The sequence below is a fragment of the Pagrus pagrus genome, assembly GCF_965226575.1.
Source record: "Pagrus pagrus genome assembly, chromosome: 2".
NCBI lineage: Eukaryota > Metazoa > Chordata > Actinopteri > Spariformes > Sparidae > Pagrus > Pagrus pagrus.
The window spans coordinates 33,843,258-33,862,159 of record NC_140186.1 but is presented as its reverse complement, the minus strand read 5'-3'; the positions used below and the strand labels follow the sequence as shown (position 1 = coordinate 33,862,159).

Sequence of the window (18,902 nt, the reverse complement as noted above, 5' to 3'; positions counted from 1 at the left end):
GACCAAACCGGTATTTTTGCATGTTTGATTAGCCGTTAGCAGCTATTCCATTCATTTCAGTTCAATGTGAATATCAACATGCAGAGACCTGAACTTTTGTGTAACGTTCACTAAACAGCCTTGCATGTTGTGTAACAGCAATTACACAGATGGCACACAATAAGCTAACATGGACATGCATAGTGAGGAGGAGAATGTGAGACTGACAGCTTCCTAAACAGATGTTAAGGATTTGTATTCATGTCAAAAAATAATACAGATTCTTGTTATGCAAACAGTGACATGTCTGAAGAGCTCAGGTGTATAAAGAGGCAGGAGGAGGAGGAGCAGGAGGGAAGGAGAAGGAGGAGGTGTAAATGAAGTAGAGGGAAGGCAGCAGGGCAGGTACAACAAGCTGGGTAAAACCTGTAATTATTAACCTACGGAGTTTACTTAGCCTTTGACTCTCTCTCTCTCTCTCTCTCGCACACACACACACACACACACACACACACACACATGCTGTGTTTGTATAGACTGATAAGCTGAGAGAGAGAGAGAGAGAGAGAGAGAGAAGGGGGGTCAGAGAGGGAGGGAAACAGCCCAGCCAAAAGAGTGAAAACACACACAAGGGTGAGAAAGCCTATGATTGTGTTAGAGGGAGAACAGATAGGTGCTTAAACACACAGAGGACAGTAAAAGAAGACAGAGAAGAAAACTCAGTGAGACATAGAAAGGAGAGAAGAAGAAGAAAAAGAAGAAGAAGAAGAAGAAGAAGAAGAAGAAGAAGAGAAAAAGCAGAGAAAATACTCACTGTGAGTGAGAGAGAAGGAAGAAGTGTAACAGGTTTTGCTGCTGTGCTGGATCATCATGTCTCTGAATGGGAAGGTGGCTCTGGTGACCGGGGGGGCTCAGGGCATTGGGAGGGCCGTGGTTCAGTCGCTGCTGCAGAGCTCAGCCAAGGTCAGTACTACTCAGTCTGCTTTAGCCTCATTACTTTAGGGTAAGAACATACATTTTATTGCTATGACATTAAAAATGCACAAATGAACTCAAAGTGCTTTAACTTTTGCTTTTTTGTAGAAGTTACTGACATAGTGTGTCAAGTGTGCGTGGACAGCTAAAAGTCTTACATTTGACGTTGATGATCTGTGCTGCTCAAATACAACCTGTTCTGACCTCACTGCTCTGATTTCACCTGAGTGCCTCTCAGTGGACTGGAACTGTCTGCATCTCTGCTGAGATTTTATTGGACTGGATGAACTGACAACACCAACACTACTTAATGTTCTTATCCACTCTAATTTAGCTTTGTCATGTTTAATTCATTTAGCAAACTTTTATTATCTTTGATGTTTGATAAATGGCTGTTAGTTTGTTTTCAACTTGCTCTTGTAAGGTGTCCTTGAGTGCTTTAAATAATAAATAAGATATAAATAAGATGCTTTAGTATCATTATTATTATTATTATTATTATTGTTGTCACTCCACTGCTGTCTTTTAAAATGTAAGTAGATGTAAGTGAAGTAACATGCATGCAAAGGCAAGAAAAGAAATGTGAAAAAGGCTTTTGAAAGAGGAAAGTCAGTTTCTGAGAGCGTCCGTCACACATGCGAAATGAGGGTGACTGTGGTAAGATGAATGTGTCATTAGTCTTGTATTTTAGTTCCCCATCTGAGCAAACTGCTCTTCACAGCCGCACTAGTCAGACCACAGGAGTAACACTGTCAGATGATAGATAGTAAGCTGTAAATGCTATCCAAAGTGATCTTCTTTTTTGCACCAGGTTCTGCAGAGATGGACACAAACTTTAGACTCTGCTCTCATCCAGCCTGTGTGTGAATTTAAAAAAAATAAAGTTCAACTCTCTAACAGAGTTTTTTTTGCGGCTCAGGTGGCCGTGGTCGACCTGAACAAGACCTGTGGTGAGGAATGCAAAGCACAGTTGGATGCCGAGTTTGGAGAGGGCAACTGCACCTTTATTTCGTGTGATGTGTCCAATGGAGACGCACTGAGAGGTAATACTATGTTTAAGACTGTTTTACATCACATACTACTTGTTGAGTGAGATGATATGAAAACTTTAGACATGCTACTAGACTACAGACTCTATTCACTACTTCTGACGCTTGCAGCCTGCAGAATATGACTGCTCACGAGAAGGTTGCACCTTGCTGACTCATTTTCAACTTCATCATGATGAATGAGGAAGTGACTTTAAAAAGAGCCTTACTGAGGGACTATTTTTGGCAAGCGTAGAAACTTTTTTTCCTGGAGAGATTCACTGTCACTGCTCTCTAAGTTTACAGCTGGTTCAGTCCAACAGATTACAACAGAATACCTGTGAACGATGTGGAAACAGCAGGCTCTGGTCACTGTGGTCTTACCAACAGGCTGTACTCGTGGTCCAGATAAGGCTCAGCTTGTCTAGTCTTGCTTTTCAGTTCAACTTGCCTGCTCACTGCTCTACATGTATATCATGCCAGAGTGTACTAATGCTCTTCACTTACCTTCTGCTTTTCTGCACGCCTGTCACTGCGGTTGTGCTTGCATGTATGTGAGTGTGGGCGTGTCAGGGTGAGAAACAGAAAAAGCAGCAGACTAAAGTCAGCATAAGTGAAGTGTGTCTCGGAAAGGGTGAGAGAGGAACAAGGTTTCATTGTCTGACATTGAAAAGTAAACCCCTGCAGGCTAACGGCTGTGGAATGCTGTTTGCTGTTGCTGCTAACTGTGTGATAGTAGTACTACTGTTGATGTGGACACACAGGGTGAGCCTGCACGGAGCCATGTCAGCAGTTAGGAAAAAGCTGATATTAGGGTCAGTGGTAAAGGTGAGGGTTAAGTTTTATGGGTGGGGTTAGTTTGAGATAAGCTAGGCAAGTGGTTAGGGCTCTAATCTCTTGGAAATAAATGTATGTCTATGTAATGTCAAAGAAAGGAAGTAACCAAAGTAAACATACCTAAGGGTAAATGTGTGTGTGTGTGTGTGTGTGTGTGTGTGTTTAGAAGAGAGTAATTGTGTATGTCTCTTCAGTACAATTTTGCAAGTGTGTATATGTGCAGTTGTGTGTATGCCTCGCAGATGAGTATGTTGAAGGCAGGTCTTTTTTTTTTCTAATTGTGGGGTGTCCAATTGTGGAATGCGGCAGGTGACGACACATGCAGGTTTTACCACCTCAGGTTTCTCCCTTCAGCTGTATCCAGCCTATCTGTCTGCTCACATGAGGAGATAAACAACCTGCCGGTGGCTCATTCTCTAGATATGTATCCCAAATATTCCTGCTATTGCATTGTCTGTCTGCGGATATTCAACTGGCATGTCTTAGGACTTAGGTCAGTTTGGCCACATACACAAGGAAACAAACCAGGAGGGGTTTAACTCTGCAGTGAGGGGATTCCTCCTCATTGTTAAGAGAACAATGGAATCACATACATTAATTTGTAAGATTCTTTTCAGTTTAAGTTTAATTTATTCAAAAAATGAACTAACATTATCAACAGTGTGAAGAAACAACAGTGTTGATGTCATGTCAAAGACGTCTATGTACTGTGGTGCAGAGATGTCTACTGAAGTTAGCATGTTTCTACCTCAAGAGGTGACAGTGTGATAGCCTGCGTAGTTTCAGCTGTTAGTGTAATAAATAGACAAAATAAACTCACAAAATGTATAGAAAGGAAATATTTTATCATTAAAAACAGTCTTGGTTTGTCTTTCCACAATCACCTCTGGTTTTTGCCCAAATAAATCCTCAGTTCACAGAGTATGATGTGAAAATATTCTGGCTCTACACGCCGTTTTGACCCACTGCTGATGTCTGACTCTCTCTCTCTCTGCTGCTTCATGCCTTTCCTGTCCCCTCCTTCCATGTCTTCTCGTCCCCGGAGTCATAGTCCTGGTCAGAACCGCTGTAAATCACCTCCATACTATATCCCCTGTCTTCAAACTGACCTCCGTCACTCTCAGAGCCTGTGTTCAGTCCCAGTCTGCTATCCAGATGGGTTCACTGGGAGGTGACTGGGCAGTGGCAGTGACTCCTCCCCTATCATCCAAGGTTGAAGTGTGGGCAGACTCCCATCAGCAAATAGGGCCATTGGCTAAATGAGTTACTTGCTTACATCAGTTAGATGCGAAAGCCAATGATAGCCACAGCAAAAAGTAGCAAGTCAAGTATTGTGAGCACCATTTCTATTGAATTACACCATGCACAAAGTCAGATTTTCTTTTCCAAATTTATACAATCAAATGTTTATTTAATTTGTAACATTCTAAGAAACATAAAAACACGCAGACATGTTGAGATCATGTTGTAGATGTCTCATCTTGTGATGCGTTCTTATCACGTCAGTGGCAGGGTTATAGAGACATTCACCTTATCTTCACAGACCTGAACATCATTTAGGAGTGGATGGTTTGGAATATCAGCTGTGGCTGAAGTAGATGGAGTAGCTCAGTGGACCACAGTATACTGTGTCTGAGTAAATAACATCTGTTCATAATGTGCATGTGTGTTGGTAATGAGTCTGTCATGGTAGACACTATGTCTGCCTGTGCCCCTCTGTCAACAGTGGTCATCGTACAGTCATAATGAAAGTAAAACAGTGGGAGAGTAGCTTTTAATTCTGAAATGGATTTATCAGGAAGTGTCATTCAGCTCTCACTGACAGCTTTTTGTTTCCGTGCAACAGACGCTTTCCAGAGCACAGTGGACAAGTTTGGTCATCTGGACATCGTTATCAACAACGCCGGCATCAACAATGAAAAGAACTGGGAGAAGACCATACAAGTCAACCTGGTAGGGTTCAGGTTGGGAATGTGATGCAATGTATTGTCAGTTTTATTAATACAGCCCATAATAATCACACATTTCTGCCAGCATTATCTCCCTGTCTCATCTGCCATCTGAACACAAGCATGTGCCCATCTGCCGGCCAAAACAGTGCAAACAAAATAAACAATTACTTCAGTTATTTAAAAATAATAACTATAATTGTATTTATTTGTATTTGAAAACATTTCAGTGGCTAATCCTACTTGTAGTAAACAAGTCAATGGACAACCAGGCTCCGGGATTTAGAAAATACAATTCCTGAAGTACAGCTGCAAAGTTAGATCAGAGTGAACGATGACAGCCGGTGTCTTGTCTGTGGTGCAGTTTACTGAAATTAATTCAAATAATAATGTACCAACGGTTTTATGAAGTTTAAAGAGGCATCAGTTACACGTCAAGGAAAACAAATATTAGAGATTGCTTGCAGATCCCTACATGTTAGGATTACAATATTGTGGATGTATAATTGACCTATGTGGAATTACAAATTGAACGTTCATTCCTAAATTATCTGCACTCAATTTAACTAATTTAACAATTACCTACTGTGATTGACATGTCTGTGGAAGTCAGAGGACATGTAGCACTTGGAGGAAACCAGTGTAACATCTTGCAAAATGCACTCATAAGAGAAGAAAGAACAGAGAGAGTGTATTTGTTCATTACCATTGATTCATTCACAATTTCCAGCTTCCACATTTTTGATACTGTGCTGAGAAAGAGCAGGTTATCTCTATGTGTCTACATGATAAGGAATGCCATGGAAAGCTCCGAGCAGACAGGCAGTCAAAACACTTCAGTTGGAATGTGATCTAGATGTGATCACAGGTAAGAACACACAGGTTGATGACCTGAGAGCACTCAGTACTTACAGTAGTGTCACAGTTTATTTGAATAATAAAACTGAATCCTCCTATGCTTTGCCATATTCACCTCTGTCAACACATTTAATAAGAGCTGCAGTAGCAGAATCACACACAGGGCCAGGGTCAGCAGCTGCCATAAGTAGGTTAAGACAGGAATGGTAGCTGTAGTATCTAATCTTTAACTGCAGTCCTTTGGCATGATGTTTAAAGTCCATATCAACACATTCTCTTATCTGCGACCTCCACTGGTGATGAGAGACATGATTAAGTAAGGAAATGGAGGGCAACACGGGAGGCTAATCTCTGGTAAAAAGGCCAAAAAAGACTGATGTTGTCATAACGTCAGCCAACTTTAAAGGTCCAACTTTTTGACCATATAAATGAATGTTATGAAAATGCCTGGAAACACACCTGTCTGACCTGAAAGTCTTATGTTTAAAGTATGCAGTACTTTTCATGTTATCAGTGACAAAATCACTTTGTGCCAGCTGAGCCATTGTTTTCGTGTCCAACTGGGACATGACCCAGCAGTCACTATAGCACTGATATATTAGCTTGAGACAGATCATTTACAATCTTATTTAAAACGGAACCCTTTTGTTATTCATGTATGTCAGCAAACTGACCGCACTTTTTGTTTTACTTAAAAAAAAATGGAGCAGCCAGTCCCTGTGTCTCTCCTCGACCTCTATTTGAAACAGGCTAATGAGTAGAAACCTGAGGAAGGAAGATATTACAATGGATGCCAGTGACCCAGGCAGCATCTTAGACCATGAACCAGAGGACAGCAGTCCCAGTGTCCCAGTAGGTAATGGAAAACAGACAGGTCTCTAGTTAATCTGACAACAAGAAACTGGTGTTACTGCCCGATTAATCTGCGGCTCAGTGTTTTCTCTCAGGCAGGTGTTGAATCTTCCCTTATGAATATTCTGCTGACAGTGTTCAGCTTTGAATACTGCATCACAGTCACAGACAAACAACTGGCAATCACATATTTATTCTCTAATTCACAGAACTTCTGGGCACAATGTACAGACTGTTGCATCAAGCAAATAACTCCAATAAAAGCCAGAAGGATAATTTGATAACTGAATATCAAAATCCCAAAAACTTGCAACCATAGTATCAACCATTCACGGTAAAATTAGTAGACATGGCCACTATGATGCCACCCACAGGTTTCTGAAGAGCCAGAATAAAGCTCACAGTGGTTGGTACTGGACATCGCCATCTTGGCTGTGCCTGGCGCCGACAAATCAAAAACGAGCACAGACGTGGAGGGTGGGTGGAGCTGAGGCAAGCCGAATGAAGCCTGGTTACTGAAACATGCCCACCAATCAGAAGCTAGCAAAGGCTAACAAGCTAACTGTGTTCACAAGAATAAGATGATGATTTCGCCTTGGGTTTGCAAAGTTTAATAACAGAATCATTTCTGTTTTTTTAAAGTTACTCACACAAGTTTGACTGCGGGTTGATCCACTCCAAACAGACATTAGTCTATATTAGCTGTAAGCAAGTGAACAGCAACTGGCATTGAAGTTTTGTGTTCCGTGTTTGTGTACAGTTTAGCTTCTGACCAAAGTCAGCACTCACCAGAGACTCCTGTTCTTTTCTTTTTCACATCTATTCTTTGCATATTCATGAAGTAAAGTACATTTCCCTCCATTAGCAGTCAAACAAGAGAGAATTAAAGTACATTACTGTGGGTCTCGGCACCTCCACTGGGACTCGAGAGTGAAGATAAATCCACCTGGCAGCAGTAGAACATTGGCTGAAAAGAACGTGCTTTTTTATAAACAAAAAGGTTCAGGGTTTTTCTTTTTATAATAAATTATATTAGAGTCAATTTTTCGCTCAGAAAAATATTTAGTTTAGCAATAAACAGCTGCCTTTTATATGCAGATGCATTTACCATAATAACAGGAAAGTCAAATATAGTTACTAATGGTGAGTAAAATGACTTTATAATGCATTCCTGATGGTAAAATACCACACCTTGTGCCACCTAAATAAATCACAAATAGTATATAATGACTTTAACTCAGAAATGTAATTGGTTAAAAAAAACCTTAGAAAACGAAATACCATAAATTAGCAAATGTGTCCAGTGTTTATGTAATGTGCATAAAAGAAGTGCACTCAAGTAAATGTAATACATTTTTTCTCAAGGCTGCAGGGTTTAAATGTTAAACTGAAACTCTCCTGAAATTACATCATGTGTGGCTGCTGATCTTAGATGACCTTTTCAACCAGAAACACTTTCACTGTGGGTTTACAACTGCTTGTTCTGCTGATAATGTATAATGAGGCTGCTGTCAGACTGGAGGCCTCACTGTCCCTAAAAGACCCCAGCTCAGGTCTCTCAGAATGTTACACCCCCACCTCCAGGCAGTTCATACCAACTCCAGCATTACATCAGCAGGCCTCCCTCTCAGCCTGCCATGGCACCATATCAAGCCTGAGGCCAACTACTACATTCCTGCTGGTAGAATCCCAGTAGGCAGCTCCACCTCCAGCAGTTGTAAAACAGGTTCAGCTTCCCAATATACCATCATAACCCCATGACTCTAAAGGCAAAGACTTCACAAGAGTTAACACAGTTCTGAAGCTGCTTCAATACAGAACCTTATCACATTGTTGGATTCTGGGTCTACAGGCATACAGAGGGCTGTTCTGCATACAGCTGTGCAATAAAGTAAGTATGGCAATGACATGGCATCCAGTCAGAGATAGATACACACTAAATGCACTTTGAGTAAATTCCTGAAACGTAGTTGTAATGTTTTGCTCCAGCTAGTGACAGCAGGAACAAAACATTACAAAACAGGAGTCAAAGTCATTTCAGTTGTTCGGAGTAGAATATCACACCAACTGGCCAAATTGACATGACTTGTATTCATGATCCCAACAGGATGATTCATAATCATCCTTTTGACCCCCTATCCATTCCTGTACAACCACCAATGTCCCAAAATGTGTACCTCACCACAATAAATATCAGAATCTAAAGAGCAGGGTAACATGAGATGTAGTGAGCACATCTAGTTGGTACATCTAATGGTATAAGATTCACAGTCAGCATCTTCCACCACTAAACAGGAGCATTCTTGTACTGAGTCTAGAATTGTAATGTGGTCTGAAAAAAAAAAGTAAAATCATTTGCTGGAATTTGAAAAAAAAAAAAAGAGAGAAAGAAATCATAATGCTGTTGCTTTCCATCTTCACATAGCAGATATTTGATGGAAGAGTCATTATACAGTATTTTGCTGATGTCTTTCCATATAATCAGGCTTCTAGTGAAGTCTTTAATTATCCAAAGTCAAATTTGCTGATCTTTGCAAGAACTGACAGAAGTGAGGACAGATGTTCTCCACTATAAACACCCTCACTTATCAGTATGGTAACACATTCTTTCCTTTCAGTTTCACTTCCTGCTGCACTTGGCTGTTGTGAAGATTACCACTGTGACCATTTTGTCTCTTTATCTTTATAGACCTCTGTAATTAAAGGGACCTACTTGGCACTGGAACACATGAGTCAAGAGTACGGCAAGAAAGGAGGCACCATTATCAATGTATCCTCGATGGCAGGTAACACATTCACATGTGTATGCACATATTCATTCAACAAACAATATTTTTTATCATGAATTTGTTATAAAGATCAGCCTTGTTACTTCTACACAGATTGTACGTTGGTCAGACTGATGATATAAACATTGTCCTGACTGGTAGAGAACATTATGACAACCTAAACATGAAGCAAAATTATGCATGAATTCACATTTCATGTGATTTGGCGCCCCCCACAGTTTCTGAGTGTCATAACATAATACAAACCCCAGGTTACTGTAACAATCTGTCAGATGCAATCTAACATTACATGCTAACTACAAGCAAAACTCGTAACAATGTCTTGTCTTGAAAACTTTTGTCTTGAAGTAAACTTGTATGCTCAGACATTTTGTGCCATGCAGCAGTCAAAGTTTGTACGAGCACACAACTCTAACTGGTAAATGGTAACAGTACCTGACGTAGCCTGATCCAGAGAGAGTAACACCTGGCTGTAACATGCTACCATTTAAACCTCTGTTGAAATGGGCTGATTTCGGCTTATGATTAAAAACAAGCAAGTTGACAACTTTGCTAACAGCCAAACACCAAGCTAGTGCAACAACACAAGACATATAACTCAGCAAACCAGCTAACTTTACTGAGTGTTCAACAGCAACAAGTCTGTCGGTCTGCTGCCTTTTATTTAGAGGTGCTGTCGCCAATAACTTAAAGACAGATTTACTTTCTTCTCTGGCCTCTCGCTCGGTCGCTGTCTATCTCTTCTTAGTTTCCTCTGTCCGCGTCGTCTTTGGTCTCTTCACCTCTGTCATGATTTGCATAGAGACTGCTGAGCCCGATTCCATTGCCTACAGTACTTGCCCTGTTCTGGTTCTGGTGCCCATTGTGGCCCCGGACCTGAAAAACCAAGTCAAATATTTTCTTTCAGAGTAAATACATTTTAAACAATTAAAGAAATCCTACCAAGCTACCCTATGATGAATTCTCCTTCATCATGAGAGCAAATATTGACACATTTTACTTGGATGATACTCATGAGTAAAAGTATATTATCCTTACATACTCCTTTCAGCCAAGTATTCACTACTAATACTTGAAAGGTTTATAGTTTATGAAAAATTCCACTGCTATTCAAGTTGCCACTGGGAATTGTTCTGTTAAAATTTGGAATATTTAATACTACTTTGCACTAAGGAACATCAACTGTAGAAAGACATAACTATAACTGACCTTGCTGGATGATTGGAAGGAAGATGTGCTGTTGTTTCCCTTTGAGTCCAGATCTGGGAGCTTGCATTGTAGCAATTGGAGCAGTCTAAAATTACAGAATAAAGAATATGAGTATCAACTTTTGCCTAATTTCATCTAAGCAATACATTTGTAAGATAAACAAGTCTGCAGAGACACAGAAACGTTAGTGACACTTCTGGAAGTACGCGGCTTGAGACTCCCCTTACATTCTCCTTTCTCAAGGAAAGAAACAGATTTGTTTATGTCAAAATGTCAGAGATGATGAATTTCTTAAAGTCCCTGGAAGCCAAACTTATGAAAACAGTTCCCCTCTTCCTTGAGTGTGTGTAGTGTTGGACACACAAGACAAAAAACAATCATGACAGGTTGGCAGTCATCCACTAGAACTGAAACTACTGGATCTGGATCATTCTGCACCTCAATCTCCGTCATGGAAAAGCTCACACTCCTCCAAAATGTTCTCTTCATCTGTGTTTTGCTCTCTACATACACACACACACTCACACACACACACACACACACACACACACACATACACACACACATTTTACAAGGTAATTTATACTCTTTTATAGTTTTATGTTGTCCTGATGGGCCAATACTTCCTACACCAGGTCTGTAAAAACTGTAATCTTTTTCTAAACTCAAAAACCCTGTGGGACAAGGCGGCAAACTGTGTGCATTATGTATGCATAACACAATATTTAAGCCCATATGACCTTGTGATGACACTGAAAGCAGTCGGGAATCTCCATTAAAAGATGACACAAGGTTCTTGAAGAGGAACAGCTTCCACACACAAACATGACTGAAATGACACTGAATAGACTTTTTTATTGGAGCTACCACCCCACAAATGTAGCAGCAGCAGCTTGTAGGAGGAACCTTCACCCCAAAACAACACCTGCTCAGCCCACTCTATTCAAAGCCTACGCCCCTCAGGACCCTCAGACCCCTCAGGTGTTTCGATTGCAATCTGCAGTCACCTTTAATCCCAGTTTTTACTACTGAGTTAAATCTATAGTGTAGGTGCGACTTAGTCACGTAAGCTACACTTTAGCCTATGGCATTGGTGATAAACCGTGGATGGGGATCCCCAAGGGTGTCACAAATTAAATTCCAGAGGTCACCAGATGTTTCTGGTGAGAGAAAATTAAAGAATATATTCTAGACTGGTAAATAGTTTTTACATTTCCTGTACCGGTGAAAAAAGACTGTATGGAGTGACTTTGAGAGAGGCTTTTTCACTTTGCAGACCTTTAACATGCTACATAACACAATAAAGCAAAAAGCATGACACGACCTCTTTATACGTTTTTTGACACTGCCTGACAGAGGGATTAAAGCAATATTAGCTGAAAACATTCAGACGTATGATATGAAAGAAACTTCTGCTCTGCCCTAAATGGCTGACAGACAGCTCCTGTTAGCTCCTGGGGAAGAAAACAAAACATCACATCAAACACAAGAAACATTAGCATTCATTTGGAGTTGTGTTTCAATCCTTCTGTCCAATGTATTCACTCTCCATTTAACTCTGTTCTGGTCTCCAACAACTCCTAAGAAACACGATTTGGCTCTTTAGCTGCTAAATGTTTCACTGTGTTCACCAGCTAGTTGCTATCTTTGCCTGTCGTTTGGTGCAGGGCAGATGGTGTACAGTGAGTTTTTCACAGTAAACAGCTGGCTCACCCAGCTCATCCATCACTCAGCTCCCCAATACTCTAGCAAGGCACTAGACCTGATCACCAGGACAGTATCTTTTGCCTATACCTACCCTGTTTCTTCTTCACTTTGAATGATTTGTATGGAATTTTTCATATCCAGTGGCCTGTTATCTTCATCATTCATCGCTTAAGTAGTTGTTTTCTCAACCAAAGGAGTTAACGGCCCATCAATAATTTTATTATTTTATCAATAATAAAAGGTAAAACTAAACTGTTTGTAACTCTGATTAATGATTAATTTAAAAACTACAACCAAAATTACCATAACAGCTGTAATGGTTGAAGGATTTTGGAGTTCTTGACAGAGTAGAGGTTGGCAACAGTCACTCTTGTACAATATTAAATAGACAGCATGAAGGTTCAAAAGCCTTTTATTTAACACAAAGATGAAAACACACTAACTAACATGTACTATATACAGGTGTGTGTGTGTGTGTGTGTGTGTGTGTGTGTGTGTGTGTGTGTGTGTGTGTGTGTGTGTGTGTGCGTGCGTGCGTTTGTGTGTGTGTCTGGCAGAACATAGACACAATTGTGGTTCTCACATCATGTGCTTACTGATATCACATGTGGGTGTGATATGCTCCAGGCTGAAGGAGTGTGTGTGTGATGTGATGCCAGGTTATAGAAGATGGTTATGGTTAGTTGCATGCAAAGACCCTGAGTCTGTGTGAAGCATAATTCAGCTAACGTCAAATTAGCTGTGTAGCAAAGCAAACTACCAATAACCTGACCTGAGATCACAATAACACTCAAACAGTGGACACACACATAGTTTGAACACATGTGCATTACATCAACCAGAGTTAAAAGTCCTGTGCTTAGCCGTGCTATGCTATGCTATCTAGGCCCAGTTCAACGTTACCAGTCTTTGAAGAAAAGGTGCTGGTGGTTCCTTGGCTGATGAGCCAAGCAGGAGATGGTTGGAATTCCAGTGTTGAATGCTGTTCTTTCTGTGCAAGATCTGTTGTTGTGTCGCAGCTGCAGGTGTTAACTGATCTGGAATACTAGCAGGACCTCATGTCGCTGCTTTGAGGAGAAGTTCTTTGGGCCTGCTGGAAATGTAGCTAGGCCCAAAAGAATCCAGAAGAAGAGAACTTGAGGGCAGGCAGCCCCATGGGGAGAGAGGTGGAGAAGCACTTGGAGAAGAGAGGGAACAAAGGAAGGAGCTGGACTTTTGACTATGTGGTCAGAGGGGGTCTGTCACCCTGACCAATAGTAGCTCAAAGCTGAATTTGCACCTAGGTGTGAAGACTGGGGTATTATGGGAAACTGAGTTCAGGTCAGAGCCCATTTGGAAATCCACAGTGAACGACTTCATCTGTGGGTCCCAACAGCTGTGTGATGTTGTTGTGAGATTCCAGAGGATGTTCTTGTAGTCAGAAACATCATCCTGTAGATCTAGAACAGTAGAGCTTCCAGTAACAGCAGGACATCTGGTGATCATTTTTCACTTATCACACTTGTGATAACATCAGTGTGTGTGTGTGTGTGTGTGTGTGTGTGTGTGTGTGTGTACTTGCCATTCCCATAACAAACAAAGACTTGTCCAAACACGGTCAAACATTTACAAAGCATATTGTTTTGGGGGAAAGAATGTGTACGTCTCCATGTCTACATTTAAGTAGACATGGAGACACACACACACATTAAATACACACACACACAACTTGTGTGTGTGTGTGTATGTAGTGGGTGGGTGAGGTGATTAGTGTCCTGAAGGACTTACACTACCAGTCAAAAGTTTGGACACATCTTCTCATTCAATGAATCTGACTGAGAGAATGGCAGAAGTGTGCAAAGCTGTCATCAAAGCAAAAGGTGGCTGCTTTGAAGAATATAAAATATAAAACATATTCTGGTTTGTTCCACACTTTTTTGTTTACTACATAATTCCATGTGTTCCTTCATAGTTTGGATGTCTTCAGTATTGATCTACAATGTAGAAAATAATACAAGTAAAGAAAAACCATTGAATGAGAAGGTGTGTCCAAACTTTTGACTGGTAACGTACATCATTAGATTCTGGATGTGGAGGTGGGCCATGTGAGACTAATCTAGTTTATAGTCCTGTTTGGTTGCTTTTGAGTGCTGATTCAACAGCTCTATTGTTCTTGTAGTCGTTAATTTCATCTTCTTTATGTTTTTCAGTCAGCTACTACCCCTGCACACTTTCAGCCAAAGAAACCATTCAAATGTGTAAAAGTTCAGATCATTAAGGACATTTATGTTTGTTTCTTTTTCTATCTTTTTTACTTTGTTAGAATCAAGCACAAACGTTGGCATTTGGCCGATTTTGTTATTTGGCTATTGTTGTTGGTCTTGCTGAGAAGCGGAGGTCAGAGAAAAACATTATTTCAAACCCTCAGCTGTTTCAGGCAAATACATTAAAACATGGTTGACTGGACAGTTGATTATACCTGCAGCAGTTTCTGATTTGTTTATTACTGTTCATATCTTTTTAACAGTTCTCTCTCCTTTTTAACTGTTAAAGCTGCTGTAGGCGTTCTTTTTCGCTAACTTCCCCTAAGTCCCCTGCCCCCTCTCTACATCACCACACTTACACGATTCCTCCCTTGTTTTGAGGCAGCTCTCTTTGCCTTCACTGTAAGGAAAGATATGCAATATCTACTCAATAAAATTTAGGTAACAGATTATAAGCAATATTATGAATTAAATATAACTATGTTTGGTATTGAGTTGATATGAATTAAATGAGACCCTATATAGTTATCCATTTAATAATGTAAACCTTAACACTGTTAGTCAGGATTGAAGACTGTCTCTCATATAGCTAGGCCGCAAACTGGCCTTGATCTTGAAAACGTCCACTGGTGTGACAGCACTGTCCTATAAACTGTGGTTATCAGCAATAATCAGTGATCCTGCTACTCCAGCCTCCCCAGAACAGTCCATACCTTACTTTATTCCACTTTCACCAAACAGTGTTCATGTGTGACGTTCACTTACTCACCAAATGAAGGTCATGGAGAAAATGAATGGAAAAGGCGGGGAGAACAGTTCACCAGAGGTGGACAGAGTACACAACTTCACTACTTGAGTAAAAGTACAGATACTCCTTGTCAAATATTACTCCAATACAAGTAAAAGTAGCTTAGTCAAAATATTACTTAAGTAAAAGTACTAAAGTATTTGCTTAAAAAATTACTTAAGTAAAAGTATTTAAAAAATATCTCAGGAAATACAGGAAAGGAAAGTAGCTTAATGTCATTATACAATACACTGATGCGATTCTGCTACAGACGTGTTTATAGCTCAAAAATAAACAAATAAAGGCAAGAAGCCTCAGAACACAGACTCAGCTGCATTCACCAACAAATGAAATATATACTATACTCACTCTATACTACTCTCTCTCTCACACACACACACACCCACTCTCTCACACACACACACACACACTCTCTCTCTCTCTCACACACACACCCACTCTCTCTCTCTCTCTCTCACACACACATACACACACACACACACACACCTAACCCCTACCTTGGACTCTTTGATATGAATTGTATAAAAAACATGAACAGTGAGTCAACTTAACCATTCAACTGCACTGCAACAGTTGCCATATTTTTAAACCGTTTAAAAATGGCAACTATGATACTACAAAAACATACAACTACGTTTAAAATGTTCATCTGCAATTTAACCAACCAACAACACAGCCCTGATGTGTCCCGAGAAAGAAAAAAACTCCATATTGCTCTCCTTTCACAGCCTGCACGTTAGGAATTCACAGTAATGTAGTGAAGCTTATAGTGAAGGCTGTATCTGTGACACCAAGCTGAACTTGTTACTGACTGGTCTTTGCTCTGTGTTGCTGCTGGTAACATGTTTGTTCTCTTGTCTCCTTTTGTTCTTTACAATCAGCCTTCTTGCATTCTCCTCATCAGCCTGTCTACACTGCTACTAAACACGGAGTCATTGGCTTCACGAGAGCTATAGCGGTAAGACACACTCACGTCATCTTTATGGCATCTTTAACTTTTGTGGAATGGGATGTCTTCCAGGCAACTCAAAACTCAGCAGCTCACCTGTTCTTACAGGACGCGTCCTCTCAGGGTGACTACGGCGTCCGTATCAACGTCCTGTGCCCGGCCTTCGTCGACACTCCTCTGCTACACTCAGTGGAACACGAGGACAACATGGGAAAGTTTGTCAAGTTCAAGGACGAATTCAGACGCAGCATGACAAAGTTTGGAGTTTTACAGTGAGTTAACTCCCACACATGTGACTCACTTCACATGGTGTGAATTTATCATGGCGGAGGAAGAATTCAGATCCTTTACTTCAGTTAAAGTAAATACCACACTGTGAAAACACCAAAGTCGTGGATTCAAAATCTGAAGTATAATCAGCTAAATGTACTTACAGTATCAAAACTATACTTGTGCAGTACAGTGGTCCCTCCTGTTATTTATGATGTTTTTAGATTAACAGGACAACCATGATCAGATCAATATGTGCCCTGGCCCTTCATCACCTCATTATGGGGGTTGATTACAGTCAGTGCTGAGCATCAATCAGAACTGTTCCATGCTCCACACCAGAGACCAAACTGTTTATTTTATGACTCCGAGGTAGGCTTCTTTCAAAGTTCAAATTGTGCAGCTCAGAGACAAGCAGAGGGATTAGTGACAGAGGAAGTTGAGGCCAGATGACTTCCTCATCACACACACACACACACACACACACACACACACACTCTAGACATTAGATATACTTACATTCATTTCTTGTAGACTTACTCTAACCCTAACCATAATAAACAAATATCTCTCCCAACCTAACCTGAACTCAAGTGTCACCCTAAAATTGAATGATTCATGGGGTCCAGCATATAGGCCCCACAAAGCTGACAGACACCGTGCAAGTGGGCTCCCACAAATATAGAAAAAACAAGCCCAGACAAAAACAAACACTCATACACACACATACACACACACACACACACACACACACACACACACACACACACACTACTTAAGTAGTTAGTGATGTATTTCCTGTGCAGACTCCCATCCTAAAAATACAATACAATAAACATAGATTAATACAGTCATCTTAACACCAAACCAAATGATGGCAGTCTCAGTTAACTCATCACATGAAGCTGGTTATCAGCCAGCTGTACATGAGTACATTCATGGTGGGGTTTGCAACATGAAGAGATCAGAATCAAAGTACTTAAAAGTAGGCCAAAACTCAACCCTGTGTTAGTTGAATTACTTCCAAGGTTTCCAAAACAATGATAGTGTATTCCCTGACTGGACATGCACGGATGGAGACATACCATGTTGGTGTGGTCATGTACTTCCTTGCCAAGAGTTCAAGGCAGTATGCGGTGCTCTGATTGGCTGCCTCTCCTAGGACGAGACCCACACATGCAGCCAACTCCAGCTCATTACCTCGGATCAGACTAGACATGGCTAACTAAAACATAACACACACATACACACATATTTTAAGTCACATTTTCTTCTTATTATCATCAGTAATGATCAGTAATGATAAAGAAGAGACATCTGAGACTTCATCTGATATTCTTAATGCTGGGCAAAATGTGGATACAAACACATGCAAACATACTGTTTGTGTGTAACTGATGTTGACTTGTGTGTGGTGTGTACCTTGATGTTGTCCACAGCTAGGTGGCAGCATGCTGCCAGGACAGAGCATCCATCCTGAAAGTACCACTCAGCCAGTTCCTTACACACCTTATGGAGGAGACTGGACAGAAGAAGAGCAGATAGAGCCAGGGACTGTGAACAATGACATCAGCTCACAAATATTCTGTGTGTGTGTGTGTGTGTGTGTGTGTGTGTGTGTGTGTGTGTGTGTGTGTGTGTGTGTCTTAAGACTGAAGAGTTTAGGTGAGGGTTAACATTAGACATGTAGTTATGGTTAGGCTCCAGGAAATTAATGTGTACGTAGTACAAGTGATACAAGTGATGAAAACAAGGGTGTGTGTATTTCATCTAATGCCCCCTCTGTGTTTATTTCAGGCCATCGCTGATAGCAGAGGGCATGATGAGGCTGATTGTGGACACCACTCTGAATGGAGCCGTGATGAAGATCACCTGCTCCAAGGGAATCCACTTCCACACCTACGAACCCATGTCGGCTTGAGCCTTGACATACTGGACTTTGCTGAGGAGAACAATGCAGTGCTTTAACCTGTGTGACTGCAATGGAGCAGAAACTGGTTCAGAACGCTGAAGTTCATATCAGAACACAGTCGGAGCATTGTCTGGATGGGACAAACTGACCTGAACAATGCCTCATCATTTATTTACACCTGTCTCAAATGAATGCGATCCAATTAATAGTTACATACACTGTCTGCCTGATTTTAATAATTATGTTAATATTATGATAATGATGATCATAGTTATAAGCAAAGTTACTTCAAAAAGTCCAGTGTTTTCAGTGCCAGCCAGGATATGAACTGATTATCCAGCTGCTTTCATTAAACAGTATTTTCATAGTAACTGTAACAATTATTATTGAACAGCTTGATTATATGATTTGTGTTAAAAAAAATAAAGAAAAACTCTAATGGGATAGTTTGTAATGGGATATATGATACTTATTTGTAACTTCACTATGTTTACGTTACGCCAAGTGCATTTTAAAACACAGTATCCATGTGATGGT

General features: G+C 40.6%; 1 protein-coding gene across 1 annotated transcript; it reads left to right on the top strand.

Annotated features, from left to right (window-relative positions):
* The first annotated feature begins 601 nt into the window (after positions 1–601).
* On the top strand, positions 602–18,898 carry hpgd (15-hydroxyprostaglandin dehydrogenase). Its single transcript, XM_084343356.1, has 7 exons — positions 602–942; positions 1,874–1,997; positions 4,666–4,772; positions 9,168–9,264; positions 16,116–16,192; positions 16,292–16,455; positions 18,251–18,898. Exons 1-7 carry the CDS (start codon positions 850–852, stop codon positions 18,372–18,374), a joined length of 786 nt encoding a protein of 261 aa, XP_084199482.1. The 5' UTR covers positions 602–849; the 3' UTR covers positions 18,375–18,898.
* The last annotated feature ends 4 nt before the right edge of the window (positions 18,899–18,902 follow it).